Genomic DNA, 26,195 nt, shown 5'->3' with positions numbered 1-26,195 from the left:
GTAGTAGTAGTAGTAGTAGTAGTAGTAGTAGTAGTAGTAGTAGTAGTAGTAGTAGTAGTAGTAGTAGTAGTAGTAGTAGTAGTAGTAGTAGTAGTAGTAGTAGTAGTAGTAGTAGTAGTAGTAGTAGTAGTAGTAGTAGTAGTAGTAGTAGTAGTAGTAGTAGTAGTAGTAGTAGTAGTAGTAGTAGTAGTAGTAGTAGTAGTAGTAGTAGTAGTAGTAGTAGTAGTAGTAGTAGTAGTAGTAGTAGTAGTAGTAGTAGTAGTAGTAGTAGTAGTAGTAGTAGTAGTAGTAGTAGTAGTAGTAGTAGTAGTAGTAGTAGTAGTAGTAGTAGTAGTAGTAGTAGTAGTAGTAGTAGTAGTAGTAGTAGTAGTAGTAGTAGTAGTAGTAGTAGTAGTAGTAGTAGTAGTAGTAGTAGTAGTAGTAGTAGTAGTAGTAGTAGTAGTAGTAGTAGTAGTAGTAGTAGTAGTAGTAGTAGTAGTAGTAGTAGTAGTAGTAGTAGTAGTAGTAGTAGTAGTAGTAGTAGTAGTAGTAGTAGTAGTAGTAGTAGTAGTAGTAGTAGTAGTAGTAGTAGTAGTAGTAGTAGTAGTAGTAGTAGTAGTAGTAGTAGTAGTAGTAGTAGTAGTAGTAGTAGTAGTAGTAGTAGTAGTAGTAGTAGTAGTAGTAGTAGTAGTAGTAGTAGTAGTAGTAGTAGTAGTAGTAGTAGTAGTAGTAGTAGTAGTAGTAGTAGTAGTAGTAGTAGTAGTAGTAGTAGTAGTAGTAGTAGTAGTAGTAGTAGTAGTAGTAGTAGTAGTAGTAGTAGTAGTAGTAGTAGTAGTAGTAGTAGTAGTAGTAGTAGTAGTAGTAGTAGTAGTAGTAGTAGTAGTAGTAGTAGTAGTAGTAGTAGTAGTAGTAGTAGTAGTAGTAGTAGTAGTAGTAGTAGTAGTAGTAGTAGTAGTAGTAGTAGTAGTAGTAGTAGTAGTAGTAGTAGTAGTAGTAGTAGTAGTAGTAGTAGTAGTAGTAGTAGTAGTAGTAGTAGTAGTAGTAGTAGTAGTAGTAGTAGTAGTAGTAGTAGTAGTAGTAGTAGTAGTAGTAGTAGTAGTAGTAGTAGTAGTAGTAGTAGTAGTAGTAGTAGTAGTAGTAGTAGTAGTAGTAGTAGTAGTAGTAGTAGTAGTAGTAGTAGTAGTAGTAGTAGTAGTAGTAGTAGTAGTAGTAGTAGTAGTAGTAGTAGTAGTAGTAGTAGTAGTAGTAGTAGTAGTAGTAGTAGTAGTAGTAGTAGTAGTAGTAGTAGTAGTAGTAGTAGTAGTAGTAGTAGTAGTAGTAGTAGTAGTAGTAGTAGTAGTAGTAGTAGTAGTAGTAGTAGTAGTAGTAGTAGTAGTAGTAGTAGTAGTAGTAGTAGTAGTAGTAGTAGTAGTAGTAGTAGTAGTAGTAGTAGTAGTAGTAGTAGTAGTAGTAGTAGTAGTAGTAGTAGTAGTAGTAGTAGTAGTAGTAGTAGTAGTAGTAGTAGTAGTAGTAGTAGTAGTAGTAGTAGTAGTAGTAGTAGTAGTAGTAGTAGTAGTAGTAGTAGTAGTAGTAGTAGTAGTAGTAGTAGTAGTAGTAGTAGTAGTAGTAGTAGTAGTAGTAGTAGTAGTAGTAGTAGTAGTAGTAGTAGTAGTAGTAGTAGTAGTAGTAGTAGTAGTAGTAGTAGTAGTAGTAGTAGTAGTAGTAGTAGTAGTAGTAGTAGTAGTAGTAGTAGTAGTAGTAGTAGTAGTAGTAGTAGTAGTAGTAGTAGTAGTAGTAGTAGTAGTAGTAGTAGTAGTAGTAGTAGTAGTAGTAGTAGTAGTAGTAGTAGTAGTAGTAGTAGTAGTAGTAGTAGTAGTAGTAGTAGTAGTAGTAGTAGTAGTAGTAGTAGTAGTAGTAGTAGTAGTAGTAGTAGTAGTAGTAGTAGTAGTAGTAGTAGTAGTAGTAGTAGTAGTAGTAGTAGTAGTAGTAGTAGTAGTAGTAGTAGTAGTAGTAGTAGTAGTAGTAGTAGTAGTAGTAGTAGTAGTAGTAGTAGTAGTAGTAGTAGTAGTAGTAGTAGTAGTAGTAGTAGTAGTAGTAGTAGTAGTAGTAGTAGTAGTAGTAGTAGTAGTAGTAGTAGTAGTAGTAGTAGTAGTAGTAGTAGTAGTAGTAGTAGTAGTAGTAGTAGTAGTAGTAGTAGTAGTAGTAGTAGTAGTAGTAGTAGTAGTAGTAGTAGTAGTAGTAGTAGTAGTAGTAGTAGTAGTAGTAGTAGTAGTAGTAGTAGTAGTAGTAGTAGTAGTAGTAGTAGTAGTAGTAGTAGTAGTAGTAGTAGTAGTAGTAGTAGTAGTAGTAGTAGTAGTAGTAGTAGTAGTAGTAGTAGTAGTAGTAGTAGTAGTAGTAGTAGTAGTAGTAGTAGTAGTAGTAGTAGTAGTAGTAGTAGTAGTAGTAGTAGTAGTAGTAGTAGTAGTAGTAGTAGTAGTAGTAGTAGTAGTAGTAGTAGTAGTAGTAGTAGTAGTAGTAGTAGTAGTAGTAGTAGTAGTAGTAGTAGTAGTAGTAGTAGTAGTAGTAGTAGTAGTAGTAGTAGTAGTAGTAGTAGTAGTAGTAGTAGTAGTAGTAGTAGTAGTAGTAGTAGTAGTAGTAGTAGTAGTAGTAGTAGTAGTAGTAGTAGTAGTAGTAGTAGTAGTAGTAGTAGTAGTAGTAGTAGTAGTAGTAGTAGTAGTAGTAGTAGTAGTAGTAGTAGTAGTAGTAGTAGTAGTAGTAGTAGTAGTAGTAGTAGTAGTAGTAGTAGTAGTAGTAGTAGTAGTAGTAGTAGTAGTAGTAGTAGTAGTAGTAGTAGTAGTAGTAGTAGTAGTAGTAGTAGTAGTAGTAGTAGTAGTAGTAGTAGTAGTAGTAGTAGTAGTAGTAGTAGTAGTAGTAGTAGTAGTAGTAGTAGTAGTAGTAGTAGTAGTAGTAGTAGTAGTAGTAGCACCTGAAGTGATGTAATTATCGATAATTGAGTAAACTTAAGACTGTAATTAATGCTAATTGATATCAGTGAGTCTGTAACCTACTGTGTATTCTGCAGTTTTGTAGCCTTTGCCAAGAGCTGTTTCCGGCAGCATGTTAATCCTGATTAATTAACTTGTTAAAACTTATTAATTAAAATGTCTGTTTTCCTGGTTAACCGACATGTTACGGGCGAATGTACTTTGCCTGTACGATTATTTATTTAATTGTTCAGTGGTTGGAGAATACAAAGAATATATATATATATATATATATATATATATATATATATATATATATATATATATATATATATATATATATTAGGTTATCCTGTTGTGGTGATTCGTTTTGCATATCGTTAATGAGTTATGGAAAGAAACGACAACTAAGGGATTCATTTGATCCCATTCCCACCAGAACAATCTCACGAGGCACATTAAAGTGGGATAGGTGGTGTGCAGGTGGTGCTGTTCATTCTGAATATTTGATTACGAAATATTCGCTGTTGACTGAAAAAAAGATAGTCCTGAGAACGTTCTAAGATAGGAATATTACGCATTCAAATCAATTTGTTTTTTCCATAAGATCATCAAACGTGTTTAAGAAGGGTTCCGACATTGTAGTCTATAACTAGAATATGAGGCCTTTGATGTGAATGCAGATGGAGGTAAAGTTCCCATTGATGATGGTCTAGTGACAAAGATCTTGTCTTCACATGTAAGATAAATCCTGAACATAGTTTCTTTTGCACAGAATGTCTCTTAATGTCATGTCATACGGTATATATCTGATGTGTACACGCCATGCGACCAGGAAAACAACTTTGATCCAAACCCATGTTCGTGTGTCCATATTTTGAACCTAATTTCTCAACAGGTTCCTGAGGGCTTCCTCAAATCATCAAGGGGGCAAACGCACCATGTTACTGTATACCGTGATGCCTTTAGCATCATTGTGGAGGAATCGGTACATTGAGAATGTGAAGCGTCGCTTGGGAACTCCAGCTGTGACGAAGCTGCGTCGTATTCTAACCAGAAAGAGGATTTCCCATTTTCTTACCCCAGTTTCTAAACTCCCTCTCCCCCCCAAAAAGCTCAAGCGGTCCTCAGAGTTGCACCTCCTCAGCTTATTCCACTAACATTTATATAATTTATATAATTTCAAAGTACGAAGAAGGTCGTTGGAGTGGTAATACTATTTGTGTATCATGGGGGAAACAATTTGTTTACGTTTGTATTGTCCCATTTCTTAACCCTGTATGTATATGTACACCTGTGTATGTATGCACACTTCTACTCCCTCGCCTGCGCCATGTTACCCAATTTATCGACTAGTCCCTAAGAGAGGATGAACAGCTGGGTGGATTGTGGACTAGTAGCCGCTACCAGGACTCAGACCTGTGCGAGTTTGATCCTCGGCAGCTCATGCATGCATGAGGGCACGGAGGTTCGTGATACAGCGATGTAGTAGTCGATACACGGAGGTAAAAATCTGGACCCGAGATCTATTACAGGATATTGTTCCGACAGTTGGAAACAATGTTGATGAATGACTTTCTGTATTGACGCTTTTTTTTTTTTTTTTTTTTTTTTGTAAGTTTAAAGATGATGTACACAAAAACAAGCACTGACACCGGCTCGCGAATGCGTAAGTTCACCTCAACACACACTCGCACTCACGAATTTTAGTCGGGCGTTCATCTCCCTCTAATGCCATTTGACGACAATTGTTCTGGTATCCATAGCGTTTTGTTTGGCCCTCCGAATACGTCCGATGTATTCCAAGACGTTAAGTCAGGGCCACAGACCTAACTGTTACCGTTCCGTAGAGTGAAAAGAGAAAAGAGAAATGCGTTGAATCTATTGCAGAAGTGTTTGATCTTGGATATGGGTGAGGTGATCGATCAGTGGAGTAATTTGCCATGCAACAAGTGAGCCCCCAGACAGCGACACTGATAGATGTGCGCGGCGTCCATATACTCACCTGTTTCGCGCTGGCTCCGCGAGATGGCAGGGTGGTCGGATATCCCTCGTTTATTAGGGTCTTTCTTTCGTTGCCTGTTCTTAGGCTGCAGGCTCTTTATCTAGGCTACAGGCTGCTGTAACCAAGATACAGCTTGTGTACCGTCACCATCACATTATCTTGCCCCGTAAATATTCACCGTGGACATGGTCAACACTCTTTAGTTTAATACCTGAATACCCGCCGTATGATGTGTATCATGGATCAAGACAGATGGTTGCCTGGTCTGAACAGCCATGAACATATCCATTTAATAACCTTAGCACGATGGTACGACCCTTGAGCACGACGATACGACCCCTTGGACACGAAGGTATGACCCTTGATCACGACTTTATGACCCTTGGGTACGATGGCCCAGCCCTTGACCCAGCCTTTCAAGCCCAGGTCAAGAGTCTTAAGTACCAATTGAATTGCTCACCTGAGTTAAAGTCTTAGGATACGGCTTTTCTCGTTTCACTGCATGGTGTGAAAATATTCCCTGGTGTAAATCTTTCTTTTCCTCTCCTCCTGCCGCAAGGAACAGCTCGCTTGAACTGTGCTGCCACGCGCGTCAGTATAACTTACTCCCTGTAAACCATCACACGTGGTTGTAAGCATGGATCTCATTCGCTCGCTTCATGTTTGAAACTCGTTCTGATTGGAACAAGGCCTTCCCCAGTTTAAGACTATGCTCTTAGTGTCTGATATGCATGGGGGTGGGGGGAAGAGAGATTCACTGGTTTCGAACCCTGAATTCAATCTAGGAAGGGCAGTAACAACGCCCTCCTCACCTCGCCCAAGATCCCTCGTTTTAAACTTGACGAACCTTGGATGGTTCGCGCCTCTCTTTCCCAGAACCTCTACAGGAAAAATGTAGGTGGCCGCTAAGTTTTCATGTAACTTTTACAGGAAGCTGAAACATATCATGTGTTGGAAATCGTTTTAAGTTTCAATATATATATTTCTTTGTTCCTTTACATGCTAAAAAGCGTTGAATAGCCTTTACAGGTTCTGGTGCTTTACAAACACCACAATATCAAATCATATAATAAGAGTATAAGTTGAAGTATATGAGAAAATGTTAGAGTACATGCTTTTATTTACACAAAAGTTAGTTATGACACACACACACACACACACACACGTTAAGGATTGAGAGGATATATATATATATATATATATATATATATATATATATATATATATATATATATATATATATATATATATATATATCGTGGACGTCAAACCTTTTGATTTCTATTTCTGTCATTTAATCACGGACTGTTGATCCGAAACTATAGTAAGAGCGTCTAATCTTTGCTCATCCTTAGTATGATTCAGTTAACGTCTCCGCAACAGATGTTTTACCATCTACACTTAATGGTACAAATAGAAAGTAATATCCCTCTGGGAGTACAATTATAAAGAAGAGATTGCGTTATTCTTAAAATGTATCGTATGGGATTTTGTGAATGGGACGCCTATATAAACAGTGTCCAAGAGTGGTACACAGCTCATTGTTGCGGTAGATTGGGACTTGTAATCTTCGCTGGTGATGAACAGTACTCTTTAACAGCGTTTCATTGTAATGCCGATGTGGCATTTCAGTATATGAATACTGTATCCTTCCTGTGTATTTCCAGTCTCATACCTTCCTTCCTTTATATTGAAATAAAATCGAAGAGAACGAAATGGCAACATGCCAACTTTTTCTACGTGAGGAATGCAAAGTTATAGGATATTTGAATAAGCGTCAGATTAGCCTTGAAGATTACGATTATGCTTAATAATTCATGCCTTTTGTGTTTGATTTCAATTTGAATCTGTAAAGGTTAGTCATTTACATCACTAGATAGCAATGTTATTGGACGATGTGGCAACTATTGAGGAGAAAGAGAATGGTCCTGACTTTTCGTCGTAGAAAATGGGAAATAAAGGGGACAATGGAGTAAAAGAAGTGGCAAATTTATGGTGAATTTATTATTGTGTGTGTGTGTGTATTTGTTATTGTTTATACGTAATATTATACATTTTTCACAACTATATTTTGAAAAGGGTGTATATGCTATGAAGGTTTCCTCTGCATTTTTCTCTCATAAGGCTCTCCAAGAAAAGATATATTACGGTACACTTGTGTTTACTGTTAAAGGGATTTCAAAGCAAATAGAACTTCGAAAGACTAAAAAGAAAAAAAGAATTATAAGACAAGTAGGCCAAAGAGACGCGTGTTGGCCTGGATAGATGGTGCCGGGGAGGGGGGTGGCGCCAAGCAGGGCTGACAAAGAGGAAGAGAGCGAAGAGAGCAACCCTGGCGAGCGGACTGGACCTTAAAGGTATACTACGGGGCGCCGGCTCCTGAATGAACGCTCTTTTTGGCGGCGGGGTTAGGTTAGGAGGAGAGGAGGAGGAGGTGGCTGGCGGGAGTGGGGGGAGAGAGAGATGATACGGGGAGGACTAACCCCCAGAATTGGGGGTTGGAGCACGTGGAGGAGGAGGAGGGTATTGATTAGGCTAGGGTCTGGAAGTTGGTGTGGGATAGTATCAGGTACGTGGAGGTAAACCACACTTGGGTTAGGGGTGACATGAGAGGGAGAGCTAGCTTAGACACTGGGTAAGTTAAGGTGTCTGATTCAAGTTGATGGTCACTGAGTGAGAGGAAAAAGGTGGAAGAGACAGATGCTAATTGTTTTTCTTAAATAGCGCGGGATAGACGAGACCCTTGACGTGATCGGAAGAGCACAATATAAGAGAGAGGTTGCGGGAACAGCAGTGAGCGGGCATGACGACAATGGGTCCCGCCTCGGTCCGGAAGTGAATGAACCACAGATACGTGAAGAGAGCGAGAGCGGGAGGAAGAGCTGGCGACAGATGGAGGACGAGACAGAGAGGGAGAAAATGTCTCAAGATGAATCTATTCCTAGAACAGGAAGATCCTCATGGGTTAACGACGCTTCTGTCTTGGAATGCTGTGTTTCTGTATTTTCTCGAACGTGAGGTTTCGGTTGTGGCGTCACTTGCCCTTGACCACCGTCCTAGTCGCGTTCACACATACACACACACACACACACACGGGCCGGAGTCTCGCGTCACCATTGCACATAACCTGGCTTGGAGCTCCGCTCACATAAGATGACAAAGCTCATAACAGTGATCGTACTTTTCTGAAACATCACATGTTAACTATTGGTTGTAGGCAAACTGAAACGTGTGGACGTGCGTCTCACACACACACACACACACACACACACACACACACACACACACGTTCGTGTAACACATTCATTCACGCATGCATGAACAGCAATTACATACGATAACACATGCATTCACGCACGCATGAACAACAATTACACATGATGGGGTGGTGTAGGGTGGACGCGAGGTATGGGAATTATGAATCTCTCTTGAGTGTGACGTTTACACAACCTTCAAATACTTTATGTAGATCCAACGATTTTGTGTCTCTTTAATACATACGTGTAGTATAGACCTAATCACATGAATACCATGAATACGACAGTGCATCTTGGTGACTGAAATGCAAAATCAGTCGAAAAATGTTTGATAGGCTATGCCGTGATTCAGTTGATAATGATCTACACATTAGGCTATTGTATTCGTGTGTATGTGCATCAGATATTGTTGTTGTTGTTTTCATATTAAACAGCAATATAGGGAGTGTCTGGAAGACTCATGCCCTTCCCTCCCGTTTACGGTACCTCTGCACCCACCCCTAACCCCCACACCTTTCATGAATGTGAGCGCCACGTTTTCCTCGGACTTTTGCTTAACCTCAGTGGACAGTTGGTAGGGTGATTGGATGGGCAAGGTTCCATGATCGTAGTGGGGATTGTCGGATAGGGTTGGAGGCCAGGGGTAAGGTTATAGACGTTACCGTAGGTTATGAAGAGAGGGCAGTTGATACAAAGAGAATGACTTGAGGGGAAAGCGCGTCGACGTGAGCCGACGAGTGTTATTTGAAAAATCGGGAAATTTTGTTTTCCGAGCACGCGCGCCGAATTGTGGCGCCCCTATAGTAATGGTGCCGTGGGGGGACGGGGGTGAAGGAGAGGCAGGGAGAGCGGCTGAACTGCGCGGTAAACAGTGAATCTATACACGCCACCTGCAGATTCCCAGAACAATATTTATCTCCGAGAAGTACTGTGATATGGTCCCTGGGATGGCAGTGCTGGTGGAGAGCGTGTGTAGAGAGCAAGAGAGTGAGGGTGGGTGTGTGAGAGTAGAGAGTGGGGGGAGGACAGGGCCCAAGTTTCCCCACCGGTAGATTCAGTCGTGTCTGCATAGCCGGTGCTACAGGCCGTGTGTATCTGTGTTTGTTGGCCGGGAGGGATGGCGGTGTGGTGAGCCTGGAGCTGCTTGGTGACCCGCATCCACCCTCACTAGCATACGGTGCCACCCGTGGTCCCACGCAGTGTCAAGAAACCATGACTGGTACCCAGTTGGCATCCGCCGAGGGCCAGCCCGAAAATTACTAACCTTGCCTAAGCCAGACTCGACGCCGGGGGTCGCGAAGTTTCCCAAAATTGAAGGGTCCACGTCGGCCCCCTCGAGGATGCAAAGTTGAGCATCTTATTCGGTGTTGAGGATCGTTGAGCGGCAGAGTGATCCACTCAGGATGCCAGGAATCAGCTGTTTCAAGAGGATATCCTTCCGGAAAGGTGATGCCAGGGTTCGAGGACTACTTGTGGTGCTACCACGGTTTGTTGCCGAGTGTGCTGTGAAGTGGGTTGTGTGGTACATTGTTTAGACGAATTGTATATATTGTTTAACTATTTACAAATCATTTTCAAGGTTTTACGTTTACTTACGTGTGTTCATGAAGCTTAACACATTAAAGTTGCTCGTTTTGTACAGCTAGACTTCCCTGTACATATATGCACATAAATGTTATGCATTTACGTCATCGTTTCATAACTAAATCCAGAAGTAAATAAACAAATATGTTATGGTAATGATGGGGAATGCTCATCTTCAGTTTTCTGTTTAGATATTATTCAAACAGAAAAAAAATGTATTCTAATACTCGGGTATTTTCTCTGGTCATGGATGATGCTGATGTATATTCATCGTAAGACTGGCTTCCCTGTTATGAGTTTATTGTACAAATGCTGATCGTCTTTGTATTGGCCTGTTTTGTCACTTTATACACCCACGTATACCCTCACGAGAACCCGCTACACACTAACCCCACTACCTGCCCATCCATTCCCTCATCCCAGCACTCTGAACCACGTCACTACCTACAATGTCACCCACCGCCACTCTAGTAACCTTAACCCCCCCACCACACCACACCATACTCTCACTAACGCCAATTCACAGTCTCACCTCTCCATGCCACACCCTAATCCCCGCTAAACCACTCCCCTGCCTCAGTACTCACTCCTCCCACGCCGTACTCTCACTACTGCCACAATACAGCGGTAGCTTCGCCACCACGTCCTCTTCCACATTCGCCTTTTCAACCTATATCACTCACCTTTCTGCTTTTTTAAAGCTGTGTAAACAAATTGCAACTTGAAAATTATATATATATATATATATATATATATATATATATATATATATATATATATATATATATATATATATTCCTATGAGTCCACGGGGTAAATGAGTCCCTGGACTCAGGAATATCTTGATCGCGCAAAATTGTGATCGTTTCCAATATATATATATATATATATATATATATATATATATATATATATATATATATATATATATATATATATATATATATTGTAAGAATGGCATATCGGATATGTGGCTTGATAATCTGAAAAGACCCACTTAAGTTTTCCACATCCTTCTGAACATTGTCTCTGTCACAATTAACATTTCAACAGCACTTGCTAAATATATCGTCACCTCTTCGTATTACTTATCTCACATTCCAGTAACTGATACAGTTCGGCATATATTATTTAACACGCTAGCAGGCAGTGTTCACATCCATAGCCAAATGTACTCTTCATGAATATATTTCCAGCACTATAGGATCTCTAGCCATAATCCATCGGACAGGTAAAAGGTTATGTAATTGGAAATTTTTAGCTTTGAACCCTTTCACACCTCATAAAGTAGGTTATTAAGTATCTGCTGTATTTTATATAGGACTCGTAAATTATTTTAACAAAATACTTTAGTCTCCTCAGTACCTAACATGCAACAAAGTGAAGTTCATACAGCATATATGGTACGTGGTATGTACATTATCTATTTCTCGCATGGTTTAATTAAATGAGCAGGAAAGGTGAACCATGATCCGTAATCTGCTTTTATTTAGTTAGCAAGTAGAGGTGGCGCAGGCGAAACTGGTGTTAAAGGGTAAATGATACTAGTCCCCCTCCTCCATACCTTTAGGACTGGATGGTTGAGGGGGTTTGAGAAGGGGGTGTCTAGCAAGAGTAGACAGAAAAGGAGTTTTCGGTAATGGTGCTATAGGAAGATGAGCACGAGTGTGAGGTTTGATATGAATAATATCCCTACAACAGGTACGAAAATGTGTATGTTATTACAAATTAGAACTTACTGGAAATGGGAAAAATCCATGTCAATGAAAGATCGGCAGAAATATTCTGAGCCTAGACAGTAGCACGAACTCCGGACCCTTATATCTCTTGAGTAGCTAACTTTTCATGCCTTTAATTAAAGTGTACACCATTATGCTGATTCTTGATGCTTACATCATTCCTGGGATGCCGTAAATACCTTTAAGCATGAGTAATTTTGCTGTGTATTGTTAGTTTAGTGTGTAGGGAGGTGCAGAACATTTTACTGTAACACACGATGTTTAGTAACTCGATAATGATGATATGTTCCTTGGGTTAGAACTATGATGGTGAGGTTAAGGCACTTCTGCTAATCAACAGAACCTATGATAACCTCAACTGACCTCCCTCAGCAACCGGAATATTAAATTTGATGTTAATTGCTTTTTCCCGTAAAACGTTTCACGGTGGAAAAAATATGTTCGCTAGGTGGCTCGTTCGTTGACTGAAAACCACATTTGAGGCACATTTTATTTTTTTTCTTAAATCAGTGTTCCCGTAAACAAATCAGATAGGGGAAATTGGATGCTGACAAATGTGGCTGAAGGTAAAACATCATTTCCGTTGATTTCTGTTACACCCGTTCTTACGCAAACCAAAAAGTTTTCCTTGAAGTTCATGGCTAACGCAGACACTGACATGGATCACATGGTGACTTAGATTCCTCGTTGTGCCAACTAGTTCGCACGCGGTGGGTAAACATTTAAATGCCAATTTAATCCTTGTAAAAGTTTATTTTCAACTTTGTGCACTTGGTGAATTACTTTTTTTTCAGTCCAAGAATCGAAGGTAACATTACAAATTGAGTTTTCTAGTGCCAATGTGCTATTTAAAGAGTAAACATATACAGTGAGATCAGACAATGAGGATTATATCGGGGAAAAACATCTATTAAATCCCGACCCAGAAGTCAATACATATCTTGTGGCTCTGTATTTTCCGTATTTTATAGTCTAGTATTTCACAAACTACCAGTGAATGTCTAACCCTCATCAGAGAGAAATTTATACCTCCAGATCACATTCCAAACTCTTACTGTATTCTCTAAACTCCTCATAATCTTTGTAGAACATAATAACTAAGCTTGCAAAGCTGGTTTCAGTATATAGCTAAGCTGGTAATGTGCCATATTCTTAACTGTGCTTTGCCTCTGGGTTTCATTTTGGTGGAAGATGGGGTCATTTAAGGTAGGCTAAGGTCATAGGCGGAGCCCCTCATGTTGGGGTTTGGTAAAGGTGATTTAATCTAAGGGTGATTTAATCAAACACTTTGTACCTTTCTTAGGTTGGTGATGTCCATGAACTCTCATGCGACCCCTATGGCCTTGAAATTTATATTTTCTCTTTTTTTTTTTTTTTACATTTCAGCTTCCTCCAAAAGATGCTGTATTTACAGGCTTGATAATTTGGTGTATTTCAAGCAGCAGAAAACTTTATCATAGGAGATAATTCTGGTTCAGTGTTAGAAAGATAACCACTTGAGCTTGTATAAGAAACTCTTGCTGGAGAGCATTTATCATTTTATTTTCTTACGAATAACACACAAAAAAGTATAAGTTAAAAAAAAGCCCATAAGAGCGTTACATGTTTATCATAATACTTTAAAACCATCAGTTGACCTTCTACCAAGTCTTTCCCTCTTCTGTTTTATTCTGTTTTATGTTTATCAAAAATGCAATTAATAAAAATCTTACAAAGCCACTTTTGCAAATTGCCAACAATGCATCACACATTTATTACATTTTGGTCTCCGGGTAGCAGTATATAAACTTCCTTGCCACCCATGGCAGAAAATTAAAGGATTTTGGACCCCTGCCGTAGATATTCAAATCACATTGATAAGAACCCTTTGGTAATGATGTCACAGTTTCCACTTTCCATGATTAATTGTTGTAGCTCCTGCTTGAATTCTTTCTAGCCTATCATAGCATATTGTTGTTTTATATGTTTCATGTGGTATTCTCGTCTCTTAAGATCAATAATTTGACAGGTTTTCACTGATTTTTCATTGGTTCTTGATAAGCAGATATTTTTCACTCTTCTCAAATATACATTAGTTTTGCATACTTGTGTAAGGTCAGATCCAAGCTTGGTATAGTAAAATTTTATGCAGGAAAAGGTAAATGGCGCACTCACAGATTTAGCATTTCTGAATTAATCATGAATGAGGAATACAACTAATGTATTGATGTACATTAACTATATTTATTTCACTGTTGTGTAGGTTTAAGGGTTCAGTAAAGTAGCATATTCATATGAGGTAGATAGAATTTTTATTTACTAGATGTTTCATGTAGGATAGTATTTTCAGTACTTGAAGTTTCATTGCTCCATATTATTTTGTATTGCAGGTGTGAAAAGTGAGGTATCAAGTGTAACTTCAGGACGCACTCAGGGGTCTGCCCCCAGCCTCAGTAGGGACTCACTGGTTGTAGTTACACATGCTTCCTCTGGCCACCAGGTAAGTACTGATCCTCATATGCACAGAGAAAATGATAACCTCATAGAAACCAGAATTACATCTTTTTCAAGCCAACAAACCCTTTTTTTTTTCATTTATCTCTTGAATCAATATTTTTTGTTAAGTTGGTCTTCACTTTTTATGTCTGTTTTCACAAAGTTACCAGGAAAGATAAGTGTATTTCAAAAATTCACATACTTTTTTACTGTCTTTCCTTTCCTTTTATTCTTTGCTCTGAATATTCACTGTCTTATCACCACTCTTCATATGATCACATGGTACCACATTGTCAGATACTGCATCTCAGTATTATTCTCTGAAGTGGTAATGTAAGATCTAACTATGCTTTTAGAAGTGGTGCACTTTTTTTTTACAGCATTCTGGCCATGCTTTAAGTCGTCATCTCGAAGTCAAAATTTATTACACTTACATGAAGCATGATGAAAAATTTAGGATCAGTCACCAGTCATTAAATATATAATTTAACTATGAATATATAGGGAACAGTAAATTTGTACGCAGGTGATGGATTAGACAAGACAAAAACTTTGGGTGTTCATAAAGACTCCAGTTCATATGAATAAAGAGAATGTGTATTTATTGAGTTAGTGAGAAGAATAAGATTGAGATATAAACTTATGAGTTTATGTTTGTAGATAACCTTGATGATAACTGTAAGTTAGGATCTCTCCAGGAACTTTTGTGTTTTGGGAAATATGTTGACTTACGGGGAACTTGTCTTCACTTTCTTTTGCATAGCATGGCTCTCTGTGTTTTTTACATATTCGTTCTTGCTTCTGACTTCATAATCTATTCCAATTTTCCTGTGTTCTTTTGGTTTCTTCATTCCATGTAACATATGTCCATTAGCATGTAGATCAGATATACTGTTCTTTTGAATGAGTAGCCTACTATTAGTAAATCATGCCTCTTTTTAAGAATGGTATGTTTTAAAAGTTTTGATTATTTTTTTGGATGGGGATTGTTAAAAGATGGAAACTGGAGTTCAGAGATGCTAAGGACATATGAAGAAAGTGAATGTGTATTACATGAATGAGATAATGTATGATGCAAGTGAAAACCAAGAGTGAGATGAAAAATAATTGGGTGAGTATACAGGATAGTATGCATTGCATAGACATTTATGATGATAGTTTCCAAGGGAAGGCTTTGTGTAACCTTTTATAGGAAAATGGTATGTTAGATACTGGTAAACGTCTCTTTATTTGCTTTTACATTTATACGATTTGCTGTAATGTACATTTTAATTATTATTTTTTGCGACAATTTATTCTGATTTTTGTGTTTACTTTTTCTCAGCTGTTTTAGTCCATCCCACAACATCCATTAAAGTACTGTGTAATCCAAATGTACCATTGTTTTGAATGAATATGTTGCTAGAGATTTTACTAAATCATGTGTCACCTTTCTAAGGACCATATATTTAAAATTGCAGATACATGTATATCCTATCCCCATGGCCTTCGGATTAGTGTTGTAGAGCTGAACCTAACAAATACATGATAGTGTTAGGGGAAGCATCCTATTATTTTCAAGGTAGCAAGGAAAACTGAAAGCAAGAACAAGAGCTTTCAGTTTTCGTTTATGCCATTACTTTTTTCCCAGTGGTCCCTAAGAATAGCACTTGGTGTGTTCATAAACTATTCTCTTTACTGTGAATTTGCTTTGTCATATCTGTATTTACATGAAACTTTGATTAAAAATTCATTCTTTATAGACTGCATATGCAGAAATTCCCAGAGAATTCTCAAGGGAAAATATTTGAAAATATTTTCCAAGAGTCAGGATTATATCAATGCATGCCATCCCACCGTTCCTTTCTCATTGTTGCTGATGCTGGTCCCCCAACCATCAGTCTTGTATGCATCAGGAAGCAAGCTCTTCTTGAGGAGAGTAGAGGTCCTCTCAAGCCATATCCAGCAATAATTTTTTTTTCATATATTTGCTATCTGTTATCAGATTTCATTACAACTTCTTTGTGCTGAACAGAAATATCTTGGCAATAGGAAGGTCTCATAGAATGGTTCAACTTTTTAGTGGTTTTGGGGAGAAAATCTTAGCTTACTATGTACACTTTGTGGGAAAATTTATGTTGAGAAACTTCTCTCAATTGTACTAGCATTTAATTAGCCCCTAATCAGCATAGATAGAGCTACAGTAACACAGGTTTTTTTTCACCATTTTGTACAAAAGGTAAGGGAATACCTTACCAATATATATAATCCCTGGGGATAGGGGAGAAAGAATACTTCCCATGTATTCCCTTAGTGTCATAGAAGGCGACTGAAAGGGGAGGGAGTGGGGGGCTGGAAATCCTCCCCTCTCATTTTTCAAATTTTTCAAAAGAAGGAGTAGAGAAGGGGGCCAAGTGAGGATATCCCTCTAAGGCTCAGTCCTCTGTTCTTAACGCTACCTTGCTGACGCGGGAAAAGGCAAATATGTATGAAAATATATATGTATATATATTTTTCATACATATTTGCCATTTCCCGCATTAGCGAGGTAGTAGTAACTGCATTGTCAAATTGATTCAGATGCTTGAAGTTTGTCTTCATGTCTCTCTTCTCCCTACTGTCTTTCATCATGGGCAGATCCTTTACGGTTCACCTTTCCTGTAAGTCAGCTGTCTTATTTCAAGTATAGTTTTGTTGCTCACTGTTTGTTGGACCATGTGTAATTGATCAGTATATTTGTTCAGTTTTAGGGTGATCAAACAGATGATTTGTTTTCTAATTTGGGTCCTATATATGTTGTAAGTAATCTTTTTAACATTTGTTTGTTCATGTATTTGAGGGCAGTTTTCTTTATAGATTGACCAACAAATGACCTCCTAAAACTTTTCGTAAATACTGTTTTGGTGATCAGCTTGGTAAGAAGGTTATAAGCTAACACCCTCCCGAGTTTCTTTCATCTCTTATAATTTGTTGTTTGCAAGATTTTACAGTAGAGCCTCCTTTCATTACATCCTCTCTGCATCACTTTGCATTTGTATGGCTTCATGTCATTAACTAAGTCAGTGACCAAAGCCTACTGTACATAGTATGTTTGCATATATTACATTATTATGAAGTTTGAAGACATTTTGGCTTAAACATTTGCAAAGTATTCATTTCAGACAGCACTGCAACCAAGCACCTTCAAATGTATCATAAAGCAATTTTTACTAAGATGTTTTAAAAGCGACACTGTAGATAATATAAGTTATTGGAGGCCTAATAGTTTAGGTTTTCCATATTACCAAGAGTTTATCAATTCAAAATAATATTCTGTAGAGTATTGGCATTTTTTTACCAACTAATATGTTATTTCTTAAGGGTTGAAACAAGTGGGTTGTTTCCAGATCATCTAGATTTTTTCATCTCCAGCTCACTCCTGTTATTAATTTCATTTTCCCTTGGTTAGGGATACACAGCTACCTTGTACATTGTATTGTGTAGGACTGAAAGGGAAAGAGAATTTATTCAGCTCACTATAAAAAGAATAATCGTGTTTTGTTAAAGAAGAAAAAGATATGGCAGTCTCAGCACTCTTGAATATGGTATTTCCCACATCTTGCTGTTTTAGTATCTCATTATAGCCTCATGGTAGCACAGTGTGTTGGCTGTCTTTCCAAAGAGCTGATTATTAATTGTCGTTTTACTGTTTATAGACAGCAAGTTAGTTGCAGTATTATGTGTTCATTATTGAGTCCTATTTTGTCCCAACCAGTTGTTTGCAAAAGATTTCTATTAATTTGTCTTTAGGATTAGCTGAAGTATTGTTTACCTGACTTTATCGATCTGCTGTTTGTTATTCCTTCCCCCGAGTTCCAATTTCTAGTTGGGACTTTTCCAGTTTTGGATACATTAATGTATACTTTATTACCTTGACGTAATTTTCCCTTAAAAAATAATTGTAGGGAGCTGCAAGGTTTCACTTCACTCGAATTTAATAAATTTAATAGTTCAAGAAAGATTCATGAGCTCATTGTCCATGTTTCCAGCTTGTCTTTTAAGAGTATGCAACCTGTACAGTAATTTTATTGTGGTTGCAGTATTCAACTTCCTAGTTTCACTTTCTTGAATCTAGAGAATCTATTATTATTTGAGAGATTATGTTGTTAGATTGTTTAGAACAACAATATAAGTGACAAGCGATGCTGAGGTGACAGCAAAATTGAGTAATGCAGATGAATTTAGTTTTATTTATTAATTGCAGACTTGTACTTCCCCACAAGCAGTTTCCAGTTATATTAATTAAAGAAGGAAATGAATTAAGATCATGAGATGAAATCAGGGAAAATATACAAGGGGTGAAGGAGAAAGAGTAAGACTAGAATGTATGAAGAAAAGTAGAATTAAGGAAAACAGTAAAACAAGAAATCCTAGAAAAAGCGGTTTTAAAAGGAGAGCATGGATTTGAACAGTAAGTGGCATAATATGAAGCAGAGCTGTTTTGGGAGAAAAACGGTATACTTCTCTTACTGTAGTGCTTCCATAGGTGACTCAAGCCCGCTGCCGTACTGAGGCTATTAGAAATTCAAATATTTTCTCCCAACCTTCTGTCTGACCAGTCGCCTCCCTCTGCAGGCATGCCTCCTCTCTGAGCGGGACTCTCCCTCAGAGTATGTTTTTGAATGTGGTTGTTGCTGCGATCCACCCTGTGAGCTAGCTTGCTCTTGTGGCTACCCAGATGATGATGACAACAGTGACCACTTGGCAGTTTTTGATGAAGGTCATCAGAGTCCAGACGACTTGCCAAGAAGCCTCTCCATGCCACTCAAGGAACAAGCCAGATTGGTAATTATCCATCTTTTACAGGTCACGTTTGCAGAAGCATTGGCAAAGGCATTTTGAACAGTTTCTTCACATTAAAACAAAGTCATCCTTTCTGACCCTCTTCCAGACTTGTTGGTCACTGTTTATTTCCACATATCTGTGACAACACTGTCAACTCTTCTCACGTTAAAAAATATTACATTTATATTGAACTCTAGACGAAACAAATACCATCAACTTGCACATCAGAAATGAATGTGAACTATATAACACATATATAAGGGTGAAGAGGCAGAAAATATTCTATTATTTTTTCATTTCTCCTCCTCGCCTAGGGTGTGTTGTGGTCCACTTGTTGTTGATTCATCCCGTTTCATATGTTAAGTTACAACTAAGGGATCTTTTCCTCATTACAGTGATGCTAGTCAGTTACTTGTGCAAGGTAGTATATAGGCTGGCCCTTGAGAGCAGTCCAGATAGTAATAATGGAATATATGTTTTGGTTTAGTCAGCTTGAAGAGAAACCCTGCTGTCATGTTAGAATGTTCATTTGTTATAAGCCAAGCAACATATTCACCAGAACTCATTTATCAAGTTTTTCCATGTTAAATGATCAGCAGTGCTGTAAAATTTTCATCTGTAAGTTAGTATTGTTGAGTGTTCCCCAATATACATGATACATTATTTTCCTTGTAAGGTAAATGGCATCTAAGCACTTAGAAAAGTGTGAGTTAACCAGCTGTATTTACTTATGTAATAGCTAGACAAGTGTTCGTATATTTCAAAGACAGTTACTTTCAGAAGATAAGAGGTCACTTTTTTCTCTTTCATGGCTGTGTGTTGTAATTCAGTGCTTGATGGTGTCAGTCCATTAGAGTACTTTTCCCACTTTTATCATGCTGTGATATTTAGGGAGCTGATGAAAGCACATGCTGCTTTATATTCATTTAAGAAGGAAATACCAGTTGACAGTACCCCTTTCATGACCTGCTGATGTAAAAGCCTTATAAGGCAGTGGAAATTTAGGTTGAGGACTTACTGTGGTTCTTCATTCTTTTTGGCATGCACAGTAGGTTTACGTACTTATTTTTCATTGTTTTTTTTTTACCAAATCCCTCTCCTGGCCTTCACCCGTGTCGTTATCACATAAATACATTGAAGCTATATGGCTGATATTGGCAAGATAGGCAGTATTGACAAGTTAACTCAAGTATTTACCTGTATTCACTTGCTGAAGCTGTACCCCATGCTTTATCCATGGTTTCACTGTAACATTACCCAGCTAAGTTGTTTTTTGAGGTAAAGTCTTATGAAGCACTCAAGAGAGTCTTTAGTATTTCTCCTGGGGATTTTCAAAGAAATTTTCATTTAAACAATTTGTTCCCAGGTTGTAGATTTGTTGATGCTGTATGATAGGGAATCATAATTAAGGCAGTGTGACATGGCATGGATATTATATAAATTTCTTATCCCAAAACACCACCTTCTGTTTCATTGTCAGTTCTTTTACAGTTTTTTAGCCTTGTTTTATAAATGTCATTTGCAGGTAATTATAACATCACACAGGGCAGCACTGGTAAAAATTAATAGATAGGATTTGGTACTTATTTATTAAGATCCTTTTTTGAAATTATCAGAGGCATGCTCTTATGTCTGACATAGCCTGGTTTGTAGGGAACTTGTTTGGTTGCTGAATAAGGTTTAGATTTATTGCAAATTAAAGAATTATGTATTAATCTTTCTTTGGAATAATGACCATTAAACATGTTACATTTGGTAGGGCTGGCTACTTGAAACAGGGTCAGTGAGTTACATTCTTTTCAGACAGATGGGTTTTTGGGTGTTTGGTAAGTAAAAGTAATTTTTTCCAAATTTTCCTCAGTCCTTTATTTGAAGCATAAAATTAAATTTCTCTGTACAGAAGAAAGCTATTCAAGGTGCAAGCTTTGAAACTTCATTCAGGAAGACTTCATATGCTTTGTCCATTTTTGGTGTTACAGCAGTACATGAAATACATGGTTCTACAACCAACAGCCTTTTTGTTAATCATAGGCCTCTTGCTCATTGTTCAAAAGCAAGAATTTCTGCGATGATTCAATGAAATGTTGAGATAATGCATCTGGGACATACTCTACTGTAGGGTGCATGACTTGAGAAGGTATTCCACAAAACCTTTCTATTGAACATGCATGGTATGTCCATCAGGGTTTTTGGAAGTCTGATAAGCTCCGAGATATTTGTCTTGTAACTTTCTTTCATCATGAAGATGTGTGGCTCAAGCAAAGATGAAGCTCCATGATGGCCTCAGCACAAGAAAATTCTTACAGGTGATCACCTCCAGATATGCCTTTAAGATGGTCTTCACTTAGTGCTGGTAATTTCAGTACTTTCTGTCGAGCAGATCTTCCTCCCCTTTAATCTCTGTAGTAAATCTACATTACAAAGAGGGCATGTGAAAGGATGGCTAAAAAAAAAAATCAGCTTTGAAACTGTGAGAAACATGTTCTTGAGTCAAAACCAGCACCTGCCCTCTGATACCTTTCGTGTAAAGATATTTTTCCTCTTTGTGACAAGAGATTCGAGACACATTTCAGGCAGCCATTCATTACACGTTGGACTTGTATGATGTCATTGGCATATTAACAAATGATTAATATTGTTTTTGAATATCAGTTTTCATGCAACTCTCCTGAACCTATAGTTACATCCATTGTGTGCATTTACAATGATTTTGGCCCTAATTGTTGTTTGTCTTTCGTGTCAACCAGATCACGTGGATAAGGTAGCGCATTACATAACAAGGTTGGCAGGTGATGATTATGGCTCATAAACATGCTTTTCATAAGTTCAGTGCCATTTTTTTGTTGATATCCCCCTTTGTCCCTTACCCCATGTGCAACCTGCTAACCTTATCCCTGTTGTGACAACAGGGAAAAATTAATCTTGTTTGGAATAAATATAGTGACTCAGAGGGTTGAATTTGAAAAAGCTCCATTCATTTGAAGGTTAATCACGAAAAGACTTTACTTAAACTAAATGTTTTTGCCATTGTTACACTTAGGTAGATGAAAATAGCATTCACATTGAATTTGTAAGATGAAAAGAATATTCATATTGATCTTGACATAAGGAAGTATCTGAAACTGGCTGAATTATCTGTTTACAGTGTGTACTTTAAAATGAAAGTATGGAAAGCAGAGATTTCGCAGCAACAGATACTTCAGATAAATAGTTAAAAAAGATAATCACATTTTGGCATTGAGAGAATAGGCTTCGTTAGCTTTAATAAATATGAAAACAGAGTTACAAAAATAACTGCAAAAGGTGAAGGGATTTTGGTTTACCATCAGGATTAGTAAACCATTGCCCAGCTCCTCGTATATTTTACATAGATGGAGGGCACTCTGGCCAGTAAACCTTGTATAACCACACATTCCTGTCAGAAACAACAAATATCATGATATCCATGCTGCATTGAAGATAGCTGAGACACTGTAAAAGTGAGTGCAAAGCATAGCATTATAGGTCGATTAAAAAATCTGAGCTTTTTAAAACTGAGACTATAAGTCAAGTTTATCTAGTTTACAGATATCCACCAACTTGGATCATGAGATTCCAGAGTACCACTCTGTACAGCCACAGCTTCTCTGTATGAAGATATAGCTTTTATCAGCTATTTTGTGCAATATTTTTATAAGCTTTGCCACTAGAATGGAATTCCTTTATTGTAAAAAGGTAATAGTGCACATATCATTATGCAGAAAATGAAATTATACAGAAAGTAGCTTTCAGTGCCTTTGTATTCTTCATGATGGGTGCCATGATGCAAGATTATACAGAAAGTGTTTTTAGAAATGGACCCACAGATTATGGTCTTTTTGAAATATGTGTCCATAGATGTAGATAATGTGGTATTTGAAACTTGGACCCACAGATTGTGGTCTTTTTGAATCATGGGCCCATAGATTGTTGTCTAAATAGAGTATATAGTATACACAGCCAAAACAATAGCTTTCATTTATTCAAGAACGTTATAAGAATTTATAAAGGCATTGTCATAATAATGGAATAATTCTGATTTTGATTATTACTAGTAACCTAGGGACAACACACACCTTTGGCATGGTGACGTCACATCTTTGACATAGACCATCCTTCACTTGGAACCACTCAAACTAGACCATCCTTCACTTGGAACCACTCAAACTGCCCATGATATGCTATAATTTTGACATTATTGAATGACCAGTGCATCAACAAATCAAATCTATTGGTTTTTCACTGGTTCTGTAAACACAGTATTCAGACCAGTCTGTGAGCTTATGTTTCTAAAATCCATAAAATTTCAAAAGTCCACATATTGTTTAGTATGGAGAATTAAAAATTTTTTACTTTCGGCTAGATTTATCTTAATTGGTAGGTTAGATAAGCTGTTGCTATTAAACCATGTAAGCAAAACCAAGGATACAACAGCGGTAGCTGACTGCACGAGCGCTGTGGAATTAGTAAAACCACTGAAATGCAGGTGCAGACAACAGAAAATCTTACACATAATTGGTGTCCCTCAATTTGAGGTGAAACCACGAAGCAATCAGTTGTCAGGATGTCACATGAAATAGTGAAGTGTTACTCGCTTTGTTTTCAGAGTACAATGAAGCATCTAAAGATGAAGGTGTTCTAGGAAGTCATATGAACCTGAAAGACAAGATCTTAAAGCAGAATCTAATTGAATGGGTTTTGTAATGTCTGCAAGAGTTGAACATCTTTTGTAACATTATTTGTCCTTTATCATACTTTTTGGTTGTCTTGGAACAATTTTCTTTGTTTTTACAATAAGAAAATTGTCTTGATAGCTCTATAGGATGGATTTCAGCACAGCACCAGAACTGAGCACTCTAGTCAGAAAATAGCTTTATTACCATCAGCACTATATTTTTCCAAAATAATTAGCAGAATTCTGCAAATGTACACTTCCTTATAAATGAAATTTTTTGGTTAATGCACTGCCCTGTCCACGACTTGTCCTGTTGCAGTTGAATAGCATTATTAAGTTGTGGAGAGATCCGTTTTTAAACCGTGTTAATAAGTAACTTACTGATAAAATTACTTCCACCAACCTCACTTTTAAGTTTTCCATTTATTTTCGATGCTTACCTTATTGAAGGCTGTAGAGTTCTGGGGAATCCTTAACTACTGATCAATTGTGCTGAAAATTAATCACCAAAATTGGGTCTGTCTTTTCATTGGTTTATTTCCATTCTCTTGCCTATTTTGTGTTGAGGTAAACTACAGTACTTCACGTAGAATGATTCTCTCTGTAAGAACTGTATTTTTGTTCAACTAATTACTGTATAAGCAATAATTAGGAAGAAGACTGCAATTCAGTTTTGGTATGTGAGGATCAAATGTAAATAACCCAGTTGTGTGGGCACTATTTTCCCATGTCCAGTCTTTTTGTCTCCCATTTTCATCCCCAGTCAACCAATCAGCGATAGGGCATCATATTGTTTTGGTTGTAAGCAAATACTCTTCCTCCTGCTTTGTGAAATTTGCACTTATTTTTGTTGCATGTGCCAACCCACCCTAGCCACACAAAAATACACCTCAGCAGGTAGTAGTTTCACTGACTTGATTTTTTTGTATTTCATTCTATATTATGTTTTGATTCAGTTTGTTTGATTATTGGGAAGTGAGGAAATGAGTGGTTGGTCATATAATGAATTGAATGAATTTATGAGGTAGTATGACTGTATAGAGAGATTGAACGTGTAGAGTACAACTGAAAGAATGTATCTAAATGAGGTAAGTGGGATTAGATACAGAGGAAGACTGAAGTAGATCTGCTAGGACAGAGAAAGGAAAGTGTGTAAAAGTATGTCAATAAAGATCTGTGGAAATGTGCCAGTCTCTTACTGGATGTCAGGAAGGTGCCTTTTGGTTTTGGCACAAAAATTCTATAGTGCATGTTACTTTATAAAGCTGTGTTACTTTTTCATTATATGAACTGTTTCTGACTTATGCAATGTGATCATCCATGTCAAATAAATAATATATACAAACCCTTTGTTATTTTAGTGATTTTCATCATAAGTGAGTGAATAAGCTTGATAATAAATTAATTATTCCATGTATATGCAAGTAAGTGAATGTACATCCTAATTTTTTAACAGCAAGGGAAAGGTGACATCCAGGAAATAAGTAACAACAACAGTGTGCGGTCAAAGGTTAGTCCTCGGCCCACAAGCAACCCAGTTGCCTTCAGTCCATGTGACCTGACCTTGCCACGTCCAACAAGACAAGGTCAGTGCTAAACATACTTTCTCTGATATTTTGCAAATTTGTAGAGCCCTAAGACACTCGTGTCACACCTACAGGTGGTAACAGCACAAGTGAGAAGTTACCTTTTATGAGGATGTATTACAATCAGTAGGCAGAACAGAGTACAGCACTGTTCCTGCCCCCAAGGAACCTAACATACTTTGGTTGCTGGTGCCCCAGAGCAAATCTTTTCCTGTATCTTTTTAACTTGTGCACAACACTCTGACTAAAATTTTGGAATTTGGAGGGATGTATTAATTTTGGGCAAAGGGGAATATGTATGATGGTATAGTAGTCCCGACAGTGTTGTATGGAAGCAAGGAATGGGCTATAAAAAAGAAAAAGTAGGGAACAGGATGTATGTGTTGGAAATGAAATGTTTCAGGACAATATATGATGTTAGGAGAGTTTATCATGTTTGAAATGAATGGGTAAGAGAGAGGTGTGAGTTGTAAGAGGATTAAGTACGAGAGAGATAAAGGTGTATTGATATTGTATGGATATGTGGAGAGTACAACTAAGAGGGTTTACATGTCAGAATGGAGGGAACAAGGAAAAGGGAGAAACTGAGGAGGTGGAAGGATGGAGTATCGGGAGGGTTAGTGACATCTGCTAAGTGAACCAGCACTTTAGTGGTTGTCAAGTTGCACTTCTCTGACCCAGGTAGCTATCTTTTCTTTCTGCCTCACTAACATGTGGACTACTGGCATTCTGTCCACAAACATACAATCTCTTCATGTCATATGTAACACTTGACAACCCTTAACTCATGCAGCTCATTCTTCATACCTAGAACTTCCTGCCATGAGCACTATGAGCTAGCTCTGCCTTTTGGCAAAATGGTAGGAGCAGTAGATAGAAGTAGTAGGAAGGAACATTCAGGCAGGATTATTAGGAAGAAACAATAGGTAGAAGCTGTAGGTAGGAGCTTTAGATTGAAGTAGTGATTAGGAATATTGAACAGAAGCCTTGGCAAACACTGCGCTAGACTTGCCCTATGCCAGTAGCCTGTTAAGGGTGAGGCACTAAAGGCTAAGAAGCAGCACTGGAGTTCTTTAGTTATGGAGAGACTGTTGTCATGGCCACCCCTTTGAGGGAGTTCCAATTGGAACAG

The 26,195-nt window shown here is 37.8% G+C and overlaps 1 protein-coding gene across 3 annotated transcripts in view; it reads left to right on the top strand.

The window, feature by feature from the left end:
* Positions 1-26,195, top strand: part of LOC139757212 (uncharacterized) — a 292,609-nt gene that overhangs the window by 253,934 nt on the left and 12,480 nt on the right. For 2 of the 3 annotated variants that reach the window (XM_071677378.1, XM_071677377.1), the window contains exons 4-6: positions 13,876-13,985; positions 18,575-18,784; positions 24,934-25,063. In XM_071677378.1, coding sequence (XP_071533479.1) covers positions 13,876-13,985; positions 18,575-18,784; positions 24,934-25,063 — 450 coding nt within the window. The remainder of the gene's footprint in view (positions 1-13,875; positions 13,986-18,574; positions 18,785-24,933; positions 25,064-26,195) is intronic. The other variant, XM_071677379.1, reaches the window with a different exon arrangement.

Source organism: Panulirus ornatus, chromosome 25 (genome assembly GCF_036320965.1).
Source record: "Panulirus ornatus isolate Po-2019 chromosome 25, ASM3632096v1, whole genome shotgun sequence".
Lineage (NCBI taxonomy): Eukaryota > Metazoa > Arthropoda > Malacostraca > Decapoda > Palinuridae > Panulirus > Panulirus ornatus.
This window is presented reverse-complemented; position numbering and strand designations above follow the sequence as displayed.